This window comes from Mytilus edulis, chromosome 8, assembly GCF_963676685.1.
Source record: "Mytilus edulis chromosome 8, xbMytEdul2.2, whole genome shotgun sequence".
Classification (NCBI taxonomy): Eukaryota; Metazoa; Mollusca; class Bivalvia; order Mytilida; family Mytilidae; genus Mytilus; species Mytilus edulis.
This window is the reverse complement of record NC_092351.1, coordinates 11206351-11227137: the sequence shown is the minus strand read 5'-3', so window position 1 is coordinate 11227137 and position 20787 is coordinate 11206351. Positions and strand designations below refer to the sequence as shown.

The following is a 20787-nucleotide window of genomic DNA, read 5'->3' as shown; positions in this document are numbered from 1 at the left end:
TTCTGTGGCTTTAAACCTCGGACATTACAAACATATGTTAGTGAGTACACAAGTTGTCTCAGTATGTCACTTCAAAGATCTATTCTCGATAGGTGACCCTGATATATTGTCTATATAAAGGGTCTTTATTACAGAAGCAAATTATTTATAATTCCGAACTACATAATGGCACTTAAAGGATGAAAAAAATGTACCAGCCCCTGTTTAAAATAGTTTTGATTTTGTTTCAAATTATTATGTGTGTTAATAACAACAGCGTAAACTTGAAGTGGGAGTTGAAATATTAAAAGGTTTAATAAGTCATTTGCTCAAAGACATCTACTATCAGGTTATTTCAATGTTATTTTATCTAGCTTCATTTAAAACATTAATTTATTATTTTCTTATTTTCTTCAATTTTTTTTTTAATAATTATAACATCAAAACAAAGAAATGTGGGTTAGGCGCCATGTAGTTAAGTTTAACTACTTAATGCATTGTATCAGAAGCAACAACTATAATTAAAAAAAGCATTTAGGATAATTCTAATCACAATGTTGTCAATAATTCAGAAAGGAATGACTGTAACCTTATTGGAAACCAATTGGCCATGGCAACCATTAATAATAGAAATTACAAACATCAAAGGTAACTTAGACCATATGGGAGAAAATACATTTCTTTTCAATTAATGCATTTTCGCACCATGAAGAAATGTTGATTTTTTGTTAACACAAATCTTTGGCTTGTGAAAAAGATTAATTTGTATTTTGAGTGTTATGATCTATTTATGATAAAACAGATTCCTCTGCCAACAAGTTTCCAATAAGTATACTTTTTAACATAGAATCATTCAGTTTTTCGGTTAATGATCTTCAGTTATTATATAATATTCCTTAAGATGACCCCTTTTAGTACAAACTTTCGAGACATTATCAGATGTAAAGGTGCAATGCAAAGACATCTAATGTGTGTGTATCCTGGTATATATGGTAAGTTTATTCGCACAAGTATCCCTCGTCTGGAGACAATACGACAAGACAAAACAAATACTTTATTGATACATTTGACCGAGTAATCTTGATTATTTTGTGTTGGTGGGTTCGTGTCTCCTTATAATCATTAGAAACTGTCCCTTTCGTTTTGAGTATTCCAGAGGCGGATTTAGGGGGGCCATCGGCAGGGGGCCCGGGCCCCCCTTTTTGGGAAAAAATTTGGTTGCACTGAAGCGTGACTGGAGTGGGCCCCCTCTTAGGCAGTCAATGGGCCCCACTTATGAAAATTCTGGATCCGCCACTGTCTTCTAAAAAGAACTGATTAACGCCACCTCCCTTTTTTCATTGATCAATGTATTATTTGATTGGTATTGTAATTTAAGAAAATATGAATTAATAAAAGAAAGTTCCGAGTAGGAATTTTAACCAACAAATAGAAGTTCTAGGTAAACTTGTAAACAACCTTAAGAAAATTAATATGACATAAACTTGGTTATTTTAGTCTAAACAAATATTGTTGGCTAAGCAACAATCCATGAAAAGATTATTTTACAATTATAAAGGTGCATGACAATGCAGTTTACTTGTACAAAATATCAAAACTTTATGAACCGTAAACTAACAAAAAAGTGTTAGATTTAATACATGCTCTTTTAAACTGAGTATGATTTGATAATACTTTAAAAAGCATGAATATGTTTTAATGTTCTCTAATTGTTATCAAAAACTTATTACATCAGGACAAACAAATAAAAATTTACAATTTTCACATGAATCATGAATAATAAGTTAGATATTACATCTGTGAAATTTGCTTGTAATTCTATCGTTGTAGGATTTTCAGGATCAAATAGATAAGATGATAAGTAATGGAAAAGATGAATATTTTATCACATTTGATGCACTTTTATGGTATTTTTAACAAATATTCAAACTAATGTGTGTCCCAATAGTTCTATACAATAAAGATGAAAGACTTCAAATGACAAATTTTATATAATTATAAAATGGAAAAATAAATATTTAATTGCACTTGGTTCAGGTTATGATTGTTTCACCATAAACATAGGTTTATAATTATGTCAATGCAAGCGGGTGTGTAGTCTTTTGTCTTATTGTCCAATATCACTCTACTCCTTATAATTGACATATTATACATATTTTTTTTCACGATGAATATTCAATAACATCCGATGCAGCTTCTGACAACAGTTCCATGCATAAAATGTAGATTTCTGAAAGGCGCAATACAAATGCATACTATGGCACAACTTATAGTCGGAATAAAGTCATTCGGATGATATTTCCGGATTCCATCATGTAGTTTCCTGCATGGCATGATGATATGGCACGATATCTTCTGTGAGGATTTCCTGAGATATAACTTGAGACAGTTTGGCACTGGATAATTTTATCTACCTGCGAAAGAAGGAAAGAAGAATTGATTAAAACACTTTCTAAACCATTTTATCAAAACATTGTCATGACATTTTGTTTAATTATAAAGAGTTATACGCTACGTCTAAAAGTTCTATTGAAATTTTTAACTATTACTATTAATATCTCCTCGCTTTCACAGTAGAAAACATATAGACTTATATATAAATTTCAAATATTATCGGCAGATTCCAGATAGAGCTAAATATTAATAGAACGTCTGTCGATCAATCATATATATATATATATAGACAATAGGAACACGTTCCAACTTACATGGAAGACCACACATTTTCATCTGAAAACAGTATATAAAATTTTACAATAGATATTTGAAACTCCTTGGAATGGGCAAAACATTCTTTCGCGTAGTCGACGGCGGGACAGAGGACATTGAATTGCCCTCTCCCATACCGTAAGTATTTAAGAATATTGAACAACACCATTTTTATATTGGGTCATTCTCAGCAGTATATAATATCTGATGTAGTTTTATTATCCATTTTTTTTTTTTTGCCTGCGTTCATGGTAATACTCCGTTTTACGAAGCACACCCTATTACATTTACAGGATATCGGTACGACAGACTCGATCAGAAAAACAAACAAAAGTATGATGTACACTATAGGTTATAGCCAAACTAATTGCTTTAAGATGCATACTGAGCCTAATGCAAATACCGTACCGATGGCCAGTTGTAGGATATGCCTAATGGAAAAACCCAAATAGGTGACTATTTTAATCTGCACTTATGCTGCTGTGTTGAATGTACGTTTTCATAAATAATAAAATTGTGAATGGAAATGGGGAATGTGTCAAAGAGACAACATCCCGACCAAAGAGCAGACAACAGCCGAAGGCAACCAATGGGTCTTCAATGCAGCGAGAAACTCTAGCAATGCATTGGTTGAATTTGAAGTCACAGAATTAAACATTTTTCATTTCTTTAAATGTTTTATCGTATGAATGCATATTTAGTTACACCATCACTTGAAAAATTAAGACTGGTGTTAATAAACCATATAAGTTTATTAAGCTTGAGTTATCAAAATTGATGTCCCAACAAGACTTATACCATACGTATTGTTTATACTTTGAAGAACTAATAAATATACATATTAAGGAAACTTTGAATTATTTATAGACAAATATTGAGAACACCATAGAAAGTGTCAGCTTTCATAAAAAGATAGGTTGTACTACTATATGATATATAACTGTCGGTTGCATGGTTTATCTTTTCGATACCACACGACACGAAGCAATATATTTTCTAAGGACTTCAATATATTTTTTTTATATAAGCAACATATAACATTAACCGTAAACTCCCATCTTTTATATCAAAAACTACTTTAATTTCATTTAATATGAAATTTAACAATTATAAATATCTAATCAATGTTGTAAATATTCCTTAGTCATTATTAAAGTTGGAGGTTAAAATTTAATATGTAAACTTAAAAGAATAAATCATAAAAGTTCATAAACATTCCAAACCAAACGACTCCTTCACTGGTGAGTTAAATAAGGGGAGGTAATGGCGTGAAACTTAACAAAGTATGGATAGGATCAGTAAGGACGATTGATCAGTCATCATAAAAAGGAGAGAAATTCACTGGTTTCTTTTGATCAGACAACTGTTAATGTGGAACACATCTTTTATCACATTTGTAATGAAAACTTTAACTTTCTATGATTAAATTTGTTTATCTCAGATTTTAAAATGTTTAAATATTAAATAGTTCTATATTTCACATAAAAGGTGAGTAAATTTAAATCAGATAAAACGGAGGTTTAAACGTTGTAAACGTATTTGGAGACTGTTATCTGCTAATAAAGTAGATAAATCTACAGTCTTTTTCCTTTTAATCTGTACAGAGGTCTCTAAATCATGACAAAATAGGTGTTTTGCACCGGATTAAAATATTTTTTTTATAAAAAATAAAACAACATATGATTACTGGCGGCAGAGATGCAATTAAAATTAGTTACCATGATAGATATTGCCAAATGGATACGTCATACAATGTCCCATGTGCTAAATTTGTCACTTTGCGGGGATGCAGTTTTTTTCATATGTTTATTACATTTACATTAAAATAAATATGTTCACGATTTAAATGAACGTGTTGCATATGATATAATGAGAGATCAATCAGATAATTTATTTTTATAAAAAGGATGCACGGTAATTGTTTTGTAACTTACTCTTCGGATGAAAACTAGGACGGTGGTTCGGTTTCTTATTTCTGTATATATGCATATCATAAAATCTACTTTTTCTTAAAATTCTGCTAATATCGCTTACTATCTTTGAGTCATATCCTCTTAATAGTATTTTTTGTAGTTTAATGTATCATTCTTAAAAATATAAATAAATTGTGCATTGCTTCTAGCTTTGGATAACGGACATATAGGGACCAAATGTTTAAACATTTTTGAAAAAGTATCAACCATTGTTTTTTAACTCCACTTATACTGGAATTCCCGTCTGCAGTAGCATTTAGAGAAACACTGTGTCAGCACAAGATGCGCATTTCAGCAATGCATTGATGCCTCTTCGGTGATCTTAAGGTCTTTATATTTTTAAGTAGCTTAATACATACCTAATAAGTAGACACATTTGTTATACTACACAATCTTGTGGTGGATTAAAATCTAAATCTAGCTCTTGATCATCCACTACGTAACTTCCGGAAGTAGTTGTGTCATCATCATAGTCATCGATGGTTGCCATGCTTCCGTTTAAAACGTTACTTATAGGATTCCAATGCACATTGTTTTTGTATGGCGGCCCACTACTGCCACCGTGTGTATATTGTCTATGGCAATTATTTTGAACTAGATATTGTTGATTTTGAGATCTATATCGGTCTTTTGGATGCATATATTTGTTCATATTTTCTTTTGTTAATAAAGGCCGACCTGGTGAATTCACTGGTGAATATCTGTTCTTCATATAATCTGAAAAAGTATTGATAAAATTGAATTCTGAAATAATATTGATGAAAGTGAATTTAACATGAATGGGCAGTTTTAACAGTTATGGATTCCATTAAAGTTAATTAGATACTTTAATATATTCGACTGAAATTAAGTTGTCTTGTTATAGTTTAATATGGATTTTAGATAACTAATGAGAAATATAGACACGACATATATTTATATTATACTGTTTTATCATAGGCCGTTTCCCACTCATTTCAATGCCTTTGTTTACAAATTTAAAAGTTATTAATAAATTCCAAAATGGATAATACTACTAGAATGAAAACTGTAAGAAAAATAAAGTCAAATCAAGCAAAAATTATGGTCATTTTCTAATGGAAAGGTTTACATTAATACCGATATATAATCTTGTAAATTTTAATGTTCTTCAATGGAAAATCGATAAAAGTGAACTAGAAGTAGTGTAATTTTGTCATTCCACCGTAAAGTAGCGGAATAGTTTTTCTTTTTACTTAACCAGTCTCTATAGATAATTGTTATGCTTAAGAACTTATTTCCAAAAAAGATTAAAACATCAATATCAACACCATTATGATTTTTGGAGTGAAAGGAAACAATTATACAACCTGAACTTTTCATCTGTATTACAGTACAATAAGATTTAGGATTAAGTTTATGTATTATCTACAATGCCATTCGATAATATTGAGTTATGACTTTCCGTGCACGATATGCATCGACAACTATGAAATAATAAAAGTTACATGGGCTCAACCTTTGCCACTCCAAATTACCATCTCAGATAACTATTGGTATATTTGTTTGAAAAGTACGTTGGATTAGTTTTACAAGAAAAACCCAAGTCTCCAATAGCAGACACAAGCATAGTTTTTATTCATCTCTGCCATGCAAGTTGAAAGATTTCTCTTAAATGGCCAAAATCCAAAAATCTAAATAACTTTAGTTTTGAGAAGTTTATAATGAACATTGTAGATGTGTTGCTTTTGTCTTCAACTAGACTAGTCCCCCGTCTCGAAATGATCACACGAAAAAGAAAGTCTCATTCAATTGCTATCCCATTGGCGTATACCGACATCTTCTTTCATTCATTAACATGGAAGACTTGGGTCACTTTATAACTTTAAGCTAACGATATGGTTATTGCATAATATTTTAAATAACAAATTTTTCTGAAGTTTATTTGTTGTACTTCCTGTATCAATTAGACCTACCTAACTCGGCACTATGGTTAAATGCACTACTGTGTATGTCGCTCTCACTCCCTCCTCTTCCACTATCGTTTGTTTCTCCTGACGTTTCACTATGGTTATCTTCATGTTTCCTACCCATATTCTATATAAAAAAAATAGGTTATAAAATCTGTCGATTCTAAAAAAAAATGAAAGTGTTTAAGGAACAGTTCTGACAGACAGTCGTCTTCTAATTTTCACTGCGCAACATATATGAAGATGCTGGGACCACATAATTTATAATATCGACTGGATCTTTGCAACGAAAAGAAGCTACAGGTAAACTTGAAAGGTTTAAATATTTAAAAAGATTATAATTAAAGCGAGTAACGATAGATCTTAATTATAATCATTTACATGGATTGACAAAAACTTCTGTTTATGGTTAAATTAGTAAGAGCACTGACTGTAGCACATCTGAAATTAAGATGAGGGAAGTTATCCTGAAATCACATTACCTGTGGAATTGACAAAGTCTGAAGGTTACTTTGATGAAGTTGCAGTCTGTTCATTTGCATATTCTGTAACGACTGACTTGATTGGCTTTTACTCTTTCCAGAATAAGCAGATCGACCATACTTTGAAGATGAAGGAGATGGCGCCATCATTCGGTCAACAGTCTGAAAACCATAAAATTACTGAAATAAGTATTTCATCTACCAAAACGTGGTTATATGAAATTAAGAACTTAATGTGACCTTGAAAAAATGGTGACAAATTGTAAAATATACTCATAACTTAGATGAAAGAAACCTCTACATGCATGGGCAATTCTTTATCTTTGTAGGGGAACGCATATTTATAACATTCGACGTTTCTTTGTAAAATTACTGTCCAAATATTGACAAAAATAAATCTAGAATTGTGAAATCTTAAGATGAAACAAATTATCATTCAGATTAACTGTCACTATCTCTTTCTAAACAGAATTGTCTTAAGTTTGATTTATTATAATGAGAAAATAGCAGTCTTTTTATGGGATTTTGATGGTGGTATTCAATATTTGTTTTATCTTATTGAGTAAACAATTTATCCGTGTCATTTTCTTTTAAGATATCGACAGGTAAAATCCTTTAATTGAGAACCTGACAAGGATTAAGAGAAAAATGTTGATTTATAACCTCAAGTTGGGGATAATGGGTACGAAAGTGAACTGAAGTACTCTTAAAACAGAATATGGTAATCCATTGCATGCTAGTTTATGCTAGAACTTTTCTCTATGATAAAAATTAATGCTCAGAAAGAAAAATGCCAATTTTGCGATATGTGTCATCAGCACACCATCACATATCACCGTACAATTATGGATTTGCAGTTTTTTCACATTTAAATTACGAATGAAAAACACCGCCGATATTTTGTGATCGACTACTAGTATTGTTAAAATCAAACACAATATTGATTTTATAGGTTTCCGATGTCTACAAAGCTCAAGCCATTTTTTCAAAGCTGTGTTTAGTTGAATGGCAATGCGTCCCTCGATTCAAATTAATAGGTTTTTTTTAGTATACTTTTCGTTTACATCTACAAGACACCGATTGCAATTATAGCACTAAAACCATGTATGAAAGAAGTGACGACACTAACAAAAATGACTCAAATTTCTTCACTTTTAATTAGCAAAATTTAATTCGAGTTTCGAGCCTTCAAATTTCATTACTTTTTAAACCAGAAATATATTGATTAAGTAATTATGTAAACTGAGAAAACACGGAATTGATCCACTCCGGGATATTTTTATAAGTAAAGATGTCACAACAATGGGGGATAAGACTGTTTTCTTTAAAGGGAGATAAGTCGGTGAGATCTTCCTTGTCCTCGGGTCAGACACATGTAACTTTGTCAATTCCCCATTGTAACATGGACGTAACAGCTTGGATCACAGTTAATACCGTCACAAGCAGTGACACTCTTAGATTGTCTGCAGATTATATGCTAGCTTTCCCTTTTAATCTTGCATCTTTTTTTCATGTCGATTTAGACAAATTAATGTCGTCCCATCTCTGAATAACACGGCTGGCAAGTACAGCATTGCATAATATCAAAATAGAAATTAAAGTCAATTTTACTTGAAATAAAAACATTTTAGAGAAAAGAAACAAACATTCGAAATAATTGCAGTGACTGCATTTCTGTAATTGAAGTTTCCATTATATACTGACTTGGTGTCGTTAGATTGCTGTATGATGGACGTTATATGTCGTACACCAATTCTTACTTGATTAAATTGTATCTGCTTACATGAGATAAATCATACGGTCACTAAAAAATACTTGTTTCATACCACTAACTTTATGTATTTTTGTAATAGACGGAGTCAGTTCTATCCATTATTAATGTTAGTTTAATAAAGAACGGTGTAGTAATCAAAGAATGTCACACATTTCCCATATGACAGTGCAACTATTTAATATAAATTTGTTTGAGGATAGTTAACACTTCATCTTCTACTAACACGCCATTTTTCATCATAGAATATTTGCATTCATCCATAAAAGTCGTAATATATTATGCTTTGTAAACCAGGTTTCTTTTGTGTCAAAGTCATAAAACTTATAAAGCTTCATTTATATTAAACTAAATAGTGACTTTAATGTCAAAGAAAACGTTAACAAATCATGTTCTCTCATGCGGTCACATTGACTTCTAATTGATGAGATATTAACAAATTTTCTGTGCAAAATTCCGTTCATGAAGACTTCAATATTGAACAGATCTCTTTGAACTTTGTGTTGTATGTATATAACTGTTCATTTTGTTTTTTGTTGTTTTTTTGCTTTTTTGTTTATAATGATGCATATATTTTCATACCTAACTCAAATTTTGTGGTGACTAATTTTCAATATATGACATAACAAACTTTCTGTTTGAAATTTTACTTCTTGTTTCGTGTGCTAATTCTTCAAACATACACAAGGGAAATTACCCCGTTATTTTGTTTTCAGATGTATCAATTCGTCAAACAATATCCATAAAGGAAAAGCAGTTCGTGTCCGGAAAGGAAAGATCCGGTATAAAATTAATATCTCTAACTAATAATAAAACACTTGGCGCTAATTATATGTTAATATTGCCATGTTAGGCTTTGATGTAGGATCATTATGTCTATTCATTATTCATCTTGCTGATTTTCTTTGATTTTTTCATCAATTTTATTTCAGAAGAAAAAGAATACATTTGCTTGGATTTCTTTTTTATCGATTTGTTCTAATCTAAACTGACATGATGGCAAACAAAACCCAATCGAATAACAATAAAGCAGTAAGGACGTATAGTACTTTAAATTTAATGTTTTATGGTATAATTTGTTTGGTTTGTTGACAAGACACTAAAGGTTCAACACATTATGGTAATTTCCTTCACTTCAAACTTGTTCATATTTCCTGTATAAATTTCCTAAATGAACACTTCATATCAGTTTGAAAGAGTCTATAAAAAAAAATAGGTCCCAGCAAATTACAGCATACTGACCGGGCTGTGTGAAAAGTAGGACAAAATTTATTTTTGATTTAGTTTTCGGGTTTCAAAAGTTGGGCGTAACGAAAATATATCATTGTATATTATGTTCATTAACTAGAAACATTTGATAGTTTGAAGAGAAAAGCACTATAACAGAAATAAATACTATTAAACTCTAGTCTTTCAAAGAAGTATCCCTATTAGGCTATCAAATGTGTTTGGCGATTTTTGGAAGTGTTGTATGGTTTATTGTCTCACCATTTATTAACATTATATCCAGATCAAAAACCAATATATAAAAATTAAATAAGATATGTTTTTCACGTTTACAATCAAACATAAAAAAGGATTTGTTCAAACAATGATGCAACAGAAAATTGTCATGCCACCCGAATTCGGAACATTTCTAGTGCATGCAGGGAAATGTAAAATAAACGTGGTGGTGGATAAAAGTGATATGGAATTAAAGGTCAGTCAGGAGTCAAGGTCAGCCATAAAACAACTCATTACCATAGTGATACGGGAGTCAAGGTCAACCAGACAGCAACTCAAAACACAGGGCAACATACAATGAACATATGCACTGCATTATCAAAACTTACAAGATTCTCGTGAAGTCACCTAAAGAAAATATCTAATAAAATAACATTGGCTGGCAAGAAAAACAATACTACACTTTGTACGTCATCGATGAGCAGGCATTACTCATCAGCGTTCAGAAACTAGACCATCGCTTTCGTGATAATTGGATCTCTATGTTGTGGAACACAATAAAAACAAACAATAAAACAGAATACAGAACGAAAACCTGTAAATGTTCAGTTAAAAACCTGTCTGCCGATTATGATATTACATTGTTATTTCAAAACTAGATATGTATAAATGAAGCCAAACCGGTAATGTCATCTGATTTATAGATGAAAAATGGAATTAATTGCTTTCACAAATCAGAACTGAAAAGAGCTATGTTTAAAATGGTGTTGTTTTTTTTTAACTCCGTTTTATTTACACTGCCTCTGTTTAAGCTTATTGTTACTACAATGTTAGTCAGCAAAGCAAGTGGAAGACCGACTGGTCACATTTAACATATACCAAACCTTATATGAGAGTCTGATTTTCATTTAAACCAATACAATTCAAAAAGTTTATTGACCTTCTTTTAGTTTTGCTTAAATAATACACACCGTATAGAATTTTAAAAAAAAGATGCTGTATGATTGTCAATGAGACAACTCCAGATTAAAGCAACTTGATGTACATTTCTAGAGTAATGTGCTTTTGGCCATTTTGTGAACTCGCTGACTATTTCATAAAAAATAATGTGTATATTCTTAACTTTTCGAAATTGTGGGTTTGATTTTTGATCCAGAAAACGCTTAGTAGAAACCGTTACAGGGGCTCGGTGAAGGATTGTATAAACTGGTTGTGAAGGGTATTAGTGGTTATATGTGTATATGTGGTTATAAGCATTATTAGCACCACACTCCCACTACGTACCTCTCACAAGCAGCAAAAGTCTTACACCTGAAATTGGAAACATTAATGGGAAGGGTAAAAAAAGAGTTTTATTATGATTAACTTTCGAAAACAAAATCCGGTTTCTTTTTATAAAATAAAAATGGTTTGGATATTGGAGAAACAGGAAATTACATAAGTAAAACCCGAAATAAAGAACTGATTATATCCGTTTTAACATGACAGATATGTGTGACCTCTGGTTTCTAATTCTAGCTCATATTAAACCATTCTCTTGCTAATTTTCATTGTTGTTATAGTTTAACGATTCAAGGAAGCGATCTACTGAATAATGAATTAGAAAATGAAAATTGTTTGAATCTTGTTGATCCATACTTGTTTACATGTTAAATATTGAACAGAACCCCAAAGAATCTAGTGTAAATACTATGTAAAGAATAAGAAGATATTTCAAATATAGTCCAAGTTGTTAAACAATATCGAACAAAAGAATTGTACAAATAAAAAATTTAAATTATATTTAAAATTTTAGTTCAGCCAGAGAAATCTGTCAATAAATAATCATGTATTTTAAGCTTTGCTCAAACAAACAGGGTCGTGAGAGAGACACTGCTTATTCATCTATCAACCATAGACACCATTTACTTAGCTTAAACATTGTTCAATAATATCAATAGAATTTTTTATTCTTAACAAAATTTTAATAATTAACCATTTGGGATAAAAGACTTTTTGTAAATCATTTAAATTATTTTTTTTAATTTGTTTTTTATTCTGAATGACATAACTTTGAACTAAAACTATAAACTGGCTTTATTTTATATTGAATTTCAACAATATTTGTCGGTTCTGAAAACAAAAAATTTGCCAGCACGAAACCAGCTTTGAAATTAAGAATTTCAAATTCTAAATTTGAATTTTTAAATGTGGTATAATTGACCAAAAGTAATTGGTGATAATAGCCTCTATTAGCCCTAGACACTCAAGGATAAAAAGTAGACCAGAAAATTATAATAAGAGAAAATTAGTTTCTTTATAATTATTCAGCTCTTTTGAGAAATAAAGACGTTTTCAAGTATGTCTTTTATGAACTCATGGGTCAATGAATATTAGTGAAGACTCTTAAGAAGGTCTAGTTGAAACCGTTTAACAAAATTATCTAAAAATATTTTAATTCATATCGTATCGGTCGCTATAACTGTATGGTATGATTTATTAAGTTATGTAAATCAGTAAATAATTATTGGATAGAAATATTTGAATGTTTAACCAAAAATGTAGGTGTGCTAAAACATTTTTTTATCTAATTACTACGTATATACCAATAGTTTACTACGAGAAATCCTCACCCAGTCAAAATTTTAAACCGCTATTCAAACTAGTTGTGTTCAAATCTTATACTTCTTTTATATAATTTTACCAATTTATAATTACAATAAAATATCTTTTTCCTAAAAAAAAACTGTGCATTTAATTAACATTGCATCTTAAGCATTTTAAAATTGTGTCTAATTGCTAATGGAAAGAAATGTTCATAATCACTTATTTCCTGCATTAAAATCAGATAAACTGTTAGTAAATGCCGGAAGGTGTAGAAGAGATTGTTATCTGGACGATAATAGTCAAATGTACATGTGTGACACATGTCGTATCTGCACACATGTGTCATATGTCATCCAGAAAACAACAAGATACCAAAAAACAAGGAATGCTGCATTTTACATATAGTTTTAATTCTTATCAAACAAAACGTAATTGTTTTGATTTGGTTTTTTTTTTCTATTTTAAAAAGTTGACCTTTGTTTATTTCGGTCGACTGACATGAAAACAATCGTTCCTCCTTATCAGACAAATGACTAATTATCTCAAATCTGATTGGTTTCTGATAAACTTTTTTGCGCTGAAAGTGACAGTAGTTTTAAAATCAAGACTAGAAACCGTTTTCCCACTACAATCTTAAAAACGATCTGATTTTTAATAAGATATTAACGAGTACAAGTCAAACATAAGCACAACAAGGGCGTGACCTTCTAATAACCGACAAGGTTGTATGTGTATTTATTCTAAGTAACTAGCATTGTGCCACAGTTGCAACTCCTGTTGGTATATATATTTGTTATCAACACTTTGCCAACTTAATTCGCCTGAGATATCTGGATAAAAATTACCAAAATTGTATCAAGTTCTCTGGTTTTCCAAAGAAAGAAACGGAAAGTTAACTTGCATTAAAGATAAACAGATAAAAGCTAGTACGACTCTTACCTGGGTGACTTCTTCCTGACGGTGACCATTGGATAGCTGCATTTGTGATTTATCTTTAATACCATTGGACGTAGCATGTGTTGAAAAACTGACTTTCTTTTCGTTATCAACGTCATCTCGATGAAAAGTACCATTTTTATGTATAGAATCATATAATTTGTCATTTTTTGGAGTTGCTGCGTTTCTTTTCTTATTTTTCTTCTTTTTGTCCATTCTGCGAATTAGGAATATTCCCATAATAATAGCACCGGACAGAATAACAGTCACACATACAATAACAACAACTATCAAGGCATTATCTTTTTCTGCCTCTTTATGTGGTAAGACCAGTGGTTTGTTCGATGAAATGATAATTGTTAAGTTTTGTCTATCTGTTCTTTTCGGAGTACCACCGTCTTCTACTTCGACTGTAAAGGTATATGATTTCATGTCGTTTGCAGTAAGTGCCTTTGCAAGAGTTATTTCCCCTGATTTTGGATTGATTCTAAAAATGTTCCGCTGATCATGTTGCAGTATGGAGAATGTCAAAACGGCGTTTTTGTCTGTATCATTATCAAATGCTACTACGTATGTGATCACAGAGTTTGTCGGTTTTTCGTAAACTATTTGAACGGTTCCATTTTCCGCAGTTGGAAATTTAATAACCGGGTCGTTGTCGTTTTCATCAACGACAAAAACTGTCACGTGAGCTGTGGAATTCAATGATGGATTTCCTCCATCATATGCAATTACATTGAAGCTATATCCATGTGGTCGTGACTCTCTGTCAAGTGTTAGTCTTGTAAAAATTGATCCATCTGTTAACACTTTAATTGCTTCAATTTCAGGTTCAGCTACGAAATTTACTACTGCATTTTTGCCACTATCAAAGTCATGAGCAATTACCTCCCCTAAATACAATCCTGGTCCTTCATTTTCTTTGGCGTGCATAACATAAACAGATTTGTTAAATTTTGGCGGGTTGTCATTCACGTCTGTCAGGTTAACGGTAACTACAGCAGTTCCAGTTAATGAAGGCGAACCCTTATCTTTTGAAAGAACACGAAACTCCATATATGGGACCTTCTCACGATCTAAAACAAAATTTGCATGAATATTTCCAGTTTCTGGATCAATTCTAAAGTCATGAGTTGATGGTTCAACGGAGTAAACAATCTCAGCATTTTTCCCTAAATCGAGGTCAAGGGCCGACACTTGGACTATAGAGGCACCAACGAAATCATTTTCTGAAATTACGACTTCATACTTGTAACTTTGGAAGGTTGGACGATGGTCATTTTCATCCAGAACCTTCACATTAAATTCAGCTGTACTATTTTTAGATGGTGACCCAGCATCTGCACATACTATTATCACTTGGTAGATTTCAGTTTTTTCACGATCTAACGTTTTTGAAACTACAACTTTGTATTCGTTTTCCTCTCCAGTTATTTTTTCTAGTCTGAAAACATCATGTTGAATTGAACAGGTTACATCGCCATTTTTGTCAGTATCATCATCAGATACAGCAATATGCGCAACAGCGGCGCCGACGCTTGCGTTTTCTGATATTTTTGCCATGTCTGTGTTGGAAAGTAGGTTGACATTAATAACAGGAGCGTCATTACCAGAATCGAGAACTGTAACAAAGATGGTAGCTTGTGACATCAGGGGGATGGTGGCGCCATCATTTGCTTCTACAATGATTTTGTATGGTTCTCCTGGAGTGTATACTAAGGGTTTTAACGTAAATATACTACCAGTAGATCTATTGACGGCAAATATCTGTTTGATATTGTCTGATTGATGAGGACTAAGCTTGTACGTAACCATGCCGTTCTCGTTAAGGTCAGGGTCAGTGGCCTTGACATTAAAAACAGTACTACTAACTGCTGTATCTTCTCTGACGCTTATGCTATACGTCGATTGGTTAAATAACGGTGGATTATCATTAATGTCCGTTATAATGACGGTTAAATCAAGAGTGCCTGTAAATTTAGGGTTGCCGCCGTCTTCGGCAAGTATTTGCAACTGGTACCCATCTACTGTTTCCCGGTCTAATTTCTTGCTTACAACTAAACTGACAGAAGAACTGCCATCAACGTATTTCACAAAATTTAGCGTAAATGGAGTATCTTCAGGTTTTAGTGAATATTTCTGAACAGAGTTATCTCCACTGTCCATGTCGACAGCCCCGACAATTGGAGACGACGACCCGACAACAAACGCTTCTGATAGTTCTAAAGACATACTACTTTCAGGAAACTTTGGTTCATGATCGTTTATGTCAGTTATAGTTATTTTGACTTTAATTTTCTTGAAGAAAGTTCCAATTATAGATTGAGCCACTATATCTATAGGTAAATCACATGACGTTGAGAATTCACATTCCTGTAGAGATTCTCTGTCTAGTCTCTTACTGATATAAAGAGAACTCGTCCGCTCGTTAACATTAAAATAAGATGCATACGTACCATCTAATATCGTATATTTCATATTATTCCGTTCAGAAACATTTAAACTTTGGTTTAAAGAAGAATCGTTCGCTACATTTCCGATATAAGAACTTATATTTCCTTCCTCTGGGATGGTATAACTTAGATCCAATGATAAAACATGGGAAACGAAACAGCACACAACAGTATACGTAATTATAAATTTCTCCATTTTTCAATTTAGTTCTCAGGAATCTCACTTATTTCACATAAATATGCATTTTCTTGTGTTCTCCTTATCTTTAGTTCCACATCAGTTGTCTAAATTTTGTCATAAAATTAATCCAAGTTTTCTGACTAAACTTTCCATGTAGGCCTGAAATAATAAAGATATACAAATATTGATGTAAACTTAGCAATTTAACATAGTTGACGATCTTGTATAAAACATGTTAATCCTCACTATATAATAAACTTTCACTTGTATTGCTTTACCTTGTCGTTTTGTTTACAGTGTTAATGTGTGGTACCAACTAATCCCCTCCTTCTTAACAGGTAAAAATTATACCGTTTGCATACATTTTCATTTTCATATTTTTACCTGGAATTACTATCTGTGTTAAAAGTCCCGCCCCTAATTAACGCTATTGACCAATCGTTATTAAGATATTCAAGTGAAAATCAATAACTGACAGTTATATATTTAATTGATTTTTGAGTATTTCTTCCTATTTTGTAAAAGAATTTATATGACAGGCCAGAACATTGAATTTAATTATTTTAACACCCTGGGACACATTTTATGTTTGTGTTGAAACGCATTCACTTCCAAAAAGTGTTACCAAATTATTAATAGGACAGATTCTGATCTTTATAAACTTTATAATGAAGATACGATTTAATGAAGAAATCACTAATTATCTTATTTTCTTTGATATAGTTTAGAGAATAATCTAATATTTCCATGCATGATAAAATAATTTAAATAGTTCACCCTTGTACGCACTAACGCTGTTTTAATGTAAAAACCAATAATTTATAAAATAAAAAAAATATTTGAGCCAGGAACAAATACAAATGTAAAAAATACACTGGACAAACATAGTCTACTTCCATGGATATACTTAACCATTAAAAAACGTGAATTGAATAAAAGTGCATGATTTTAAGTGATTTTAAAAATCAATTATATAACCAAGAATCGTGTTAACTTGAAACTTGATCTCTATAATTTTACCATTTTTCTTTAATGTTAAACGTATATCCATACAATTTCTCATCAATAGTTGTAGCTACGCTCTATTATTATCCAGCTCGACCTAGGAGAGACTAATTCATTGAAGAACAAAATTACGCTAGTTTTTAACGTGTTTAACAAGCCATAATTATTAAATACAGGACCTCCGTCCATCAATTATTTGTCCATTTCGTAATCACCCCCTCCCCGAAGACACTTACACTTATTATACGATTCAAGGGTTGATTTGAGATTTCTTGTCATTTGAAAAAGCATTCATGCTCTTATGAACTAAGCAAATAAAAGTAAATAAAATTCAAAGCTTCAAATGAAAAGCAAATTCTCAATCAATCTAAAATGAAACTTACACAACTTTTCAATCTAATTAAAATTTGTAATAATTTGAAATTGAGACTTCGACAAATGATGTTAAGTAACTCATTCACTTGAAACAGATACATGCCCGATTGCAAAATGCAATGATCTATGTCGATTGTGCATCTGTCAATTTATACACATGCGTACAAACTTAAATACTAGTATCTAACACTGAACTCAGAACACTTACAACAGAGATGCAACTAATTGATTTATTGTTGGTTGCGTATCGTCCAATGGCAAATATTTCATGCGTATTTGAGGACAATACTGGTTTTAAAGTTAGCATAAGTGCTTAGCAATATTTTACCTATTAAAATCTGATGCGTTATAGATAAAAAAAATGTAGAAGAAAATATTTGCCTCTCAAAATGAACAAATGTTAATAGTTTTTGATGTATAGAAATCTATTTCTTCAAAACTCTAATTTCTGCGATGTATTTTCGAACTTAAAATACTCATGTTGAATTTATATTTATAAAATAAATGTTATTTCCTTTTTACTATATATTAAAGTCAGACTCGGTGAACCAGTTTCCTATAGTAACATAATGTCTAGATAAACCGAATACGATTGTAGTGTTGATATGCTTTATGTGCCAGTTGCGGAGATAATTGACAAGCAACAACTAAGTAATTTTCTATTTTGGTTAAATACCTATTATGATTACTTAAACATCTCCGAACATGCTTGTTGCTGCAAAAAAACACATAAAAACAACAATTACTACTAGTATATGAATTCTCTACATACCTCTTTGCGCGAATGCAACTTGCCGTTTGTTTGTATCTCGGAATGAAATAAATCAAGCTTCTATAAAACCTTGATCAATGTGACTTTACCATATGCCTTAGTTGACATTCCCCAGTTTTATTATACCCTATCTGTAAGTGGTCAGTATATTTATTTTCTCTAAATTCTGAAGCACATAATCACCCTGGCACTTCACCAGGAAAATTTATAAACTTATGGTCTTGGTGATGACTTTAAATAGAAAATACCAAATAACATTAGATATTTTAGACCAGACAGCGTGCATTGCTTAGAATTTATTTCTTCTATAGTTTTCACGTTATAGCTAGATCTTACAGTACACACTTTTAAGTTATTAATTTCATTCTATGCTGTTAATTTCAGCAATCTATTTTAATGCAGTAAATATTTTTCTACTTGACATAAAGAAGTCGTTTAAGTAATCGAATATCGTGTATTTATCGCACTTTTCAATAACAGAAAGGCAAATATCTGAAAGACCCCCTCCTGCAACTATTGAAAGACATTCTTTAAATTGCATTATAATTCTTAATATCTTAATGAGATATATAATACCAGTCAGGCTAATACTTAAATTAACTTTACCAACAAGGATGTAAATCCAACTGTTTCTGACTTTCTTGCACACACATATTTAGTTCTCTGCAGGTATTATCAGAACGTTTCCTAACCTGTATTATCAGAACGTTCCCTGACGGTATTATCAGAACGTTCCCTGACGTTATTATCAGAACGTTCCCCGAGAATATTACAAGAACGTTCCCTGATGGTATTATCAGAACGTTCCCTGACGATATTATCAGAACGTTCCCTGAGAATATTACCAGAACATTTACTTACGGTATCATCAGAACGTACTACCACACACAGAACATATCTTGTGTGGTTAAATAATTACTCTTGTATTTTCTTTAGACTAGTAACTATTACTTCTACATTTTACAAGCTCTCACATATGCTAATTTATTTACCCCTAATATCGTTTGTGATGAAACTTTCATGGTTTATTTATATTGATGGTGATTTTTTAACATTACCGTTATATTTGTTATCGTTTTCTTGTTTTCAGTAATTGGGGGATAACGAATAGTCTTAACTCTACACCAAACGATGATTACTTTCGAAGTTCTTTGGCAAGTGAAAGATAATTTTACGGTTCGATTTACATTTACACACAATCAAGAATTGAAATTGGTAGCAAAATATTCTAGATATGTATCTTACTTTTACGGTTCTCTTTAGCAAAGTTGTCATTTCTAGGTGTTTTAACGATGAGCATTTATGGATAACATTTCAATTTGCTATGGTAGTATCTGCTAAGTTGATTCAAACTATATATATATATATATATATATGCAAACAACCATGATAAAAGTTACATGCTCCCTGTAGGATATTTACTAAATGTCAATCTCATAACATTTCTATCTTGACGTAGAAACTTTCGCATGCAAATTTATACATGTCATGGTATGTAGCGATCAGAAAAATCACATAGAATTCTGACAGTTATGTAATTTTTACAATGCAGCATTTCTCAATAAAAGTTTGTTAACTATATATGAACAATGCAATAACTGTCATATCATTGTATCATGTGATCATATTTTCATTATTAACCAATAAATGCCAATATATTCACACTTAAAGACCAACATAATATTTTATCACCTTTGGAAACATCTGATGTGAAGTACACCTTGATACACAGGTGTGAAAATACTTCACGCTGTCAGCTACCTGTTAATTAAATCACAAAACCTTGTTAATTACCTGTCACAATTAACAATATCAGACACATTGAAAAGGGTGTCAACAAATTGATATTGTTCTAGCATATATCATGATAGTTTTCATTGTAATTTAGTCTGATTTTGGAGACGATTTTACAAACTTTTCATCATTAGTTTAATTTTTATTTCAGAAGAATTCAATTGATATATTTACGTTTCAACACGTCCTTAATTGAATGACAATATAAAGGGATTTACAGAAATGTTGTAAAACAAAATTTTAATGCGTATGCACAAATTTAAAACGGTAACTAGGATATGCATTATATCATCTCTTTGTAAACCATCTGATCTTTTTATGATGTGTATACAGATAGCAAACACAGGGACTAATTTACAAAGGAAGATATGAGAACTGTTAGTTTGCCGCTCTTTACTTT

The 20787-nt window shown here is 31.4% G+C and overlaps 1 protein-coding gene across 4 annotated transcripts in view; it reads right to left on the bottom strand.

Moving 5' to 3' along the window:
* Nucleotides 1-759: 759 nt before the first annotated feature.
* LOC139484782 (protocadherin-9-like) overlaps nt 760-20787 on the bottom strand; it is an 85492-nt gene continuing 65464 nt past the window's right edge. For 2 of the 4 annotated variants that reach the window (XM_071268744.1, XM_071268746.1), the window contains 5 exons: nt 13811-16600; nt 7072-7233; nt 6596-6716; nt 5021-5378; nt 760-2393 (listed from right to left, as the gene is read on the bottom strand). In XM_071268744.1, coding sequence (XP_071124845.1) covers nt 5041-5378; nt 6596-6716; nt 7072-7233; nt 13811-16456 — 3267 coding nt within the window. In that variant the 5' untranslated portion in view covers nt 16457-16600 and the 3' untranslated portion in view covers nt 760-2393; nt 5021-5040. Of the gene's footprint in view, nt 2394-5020; nt 5379-6595; nt 6717-7071; nt 7234-11569; nt 11597-13810; nt 16601-16719; nt 16846-20787 lie in introns of those variants that run through there. The other 2 variants (XM_071268745.1, XM_071268747.1) reach the window with 2 other exon arrangements.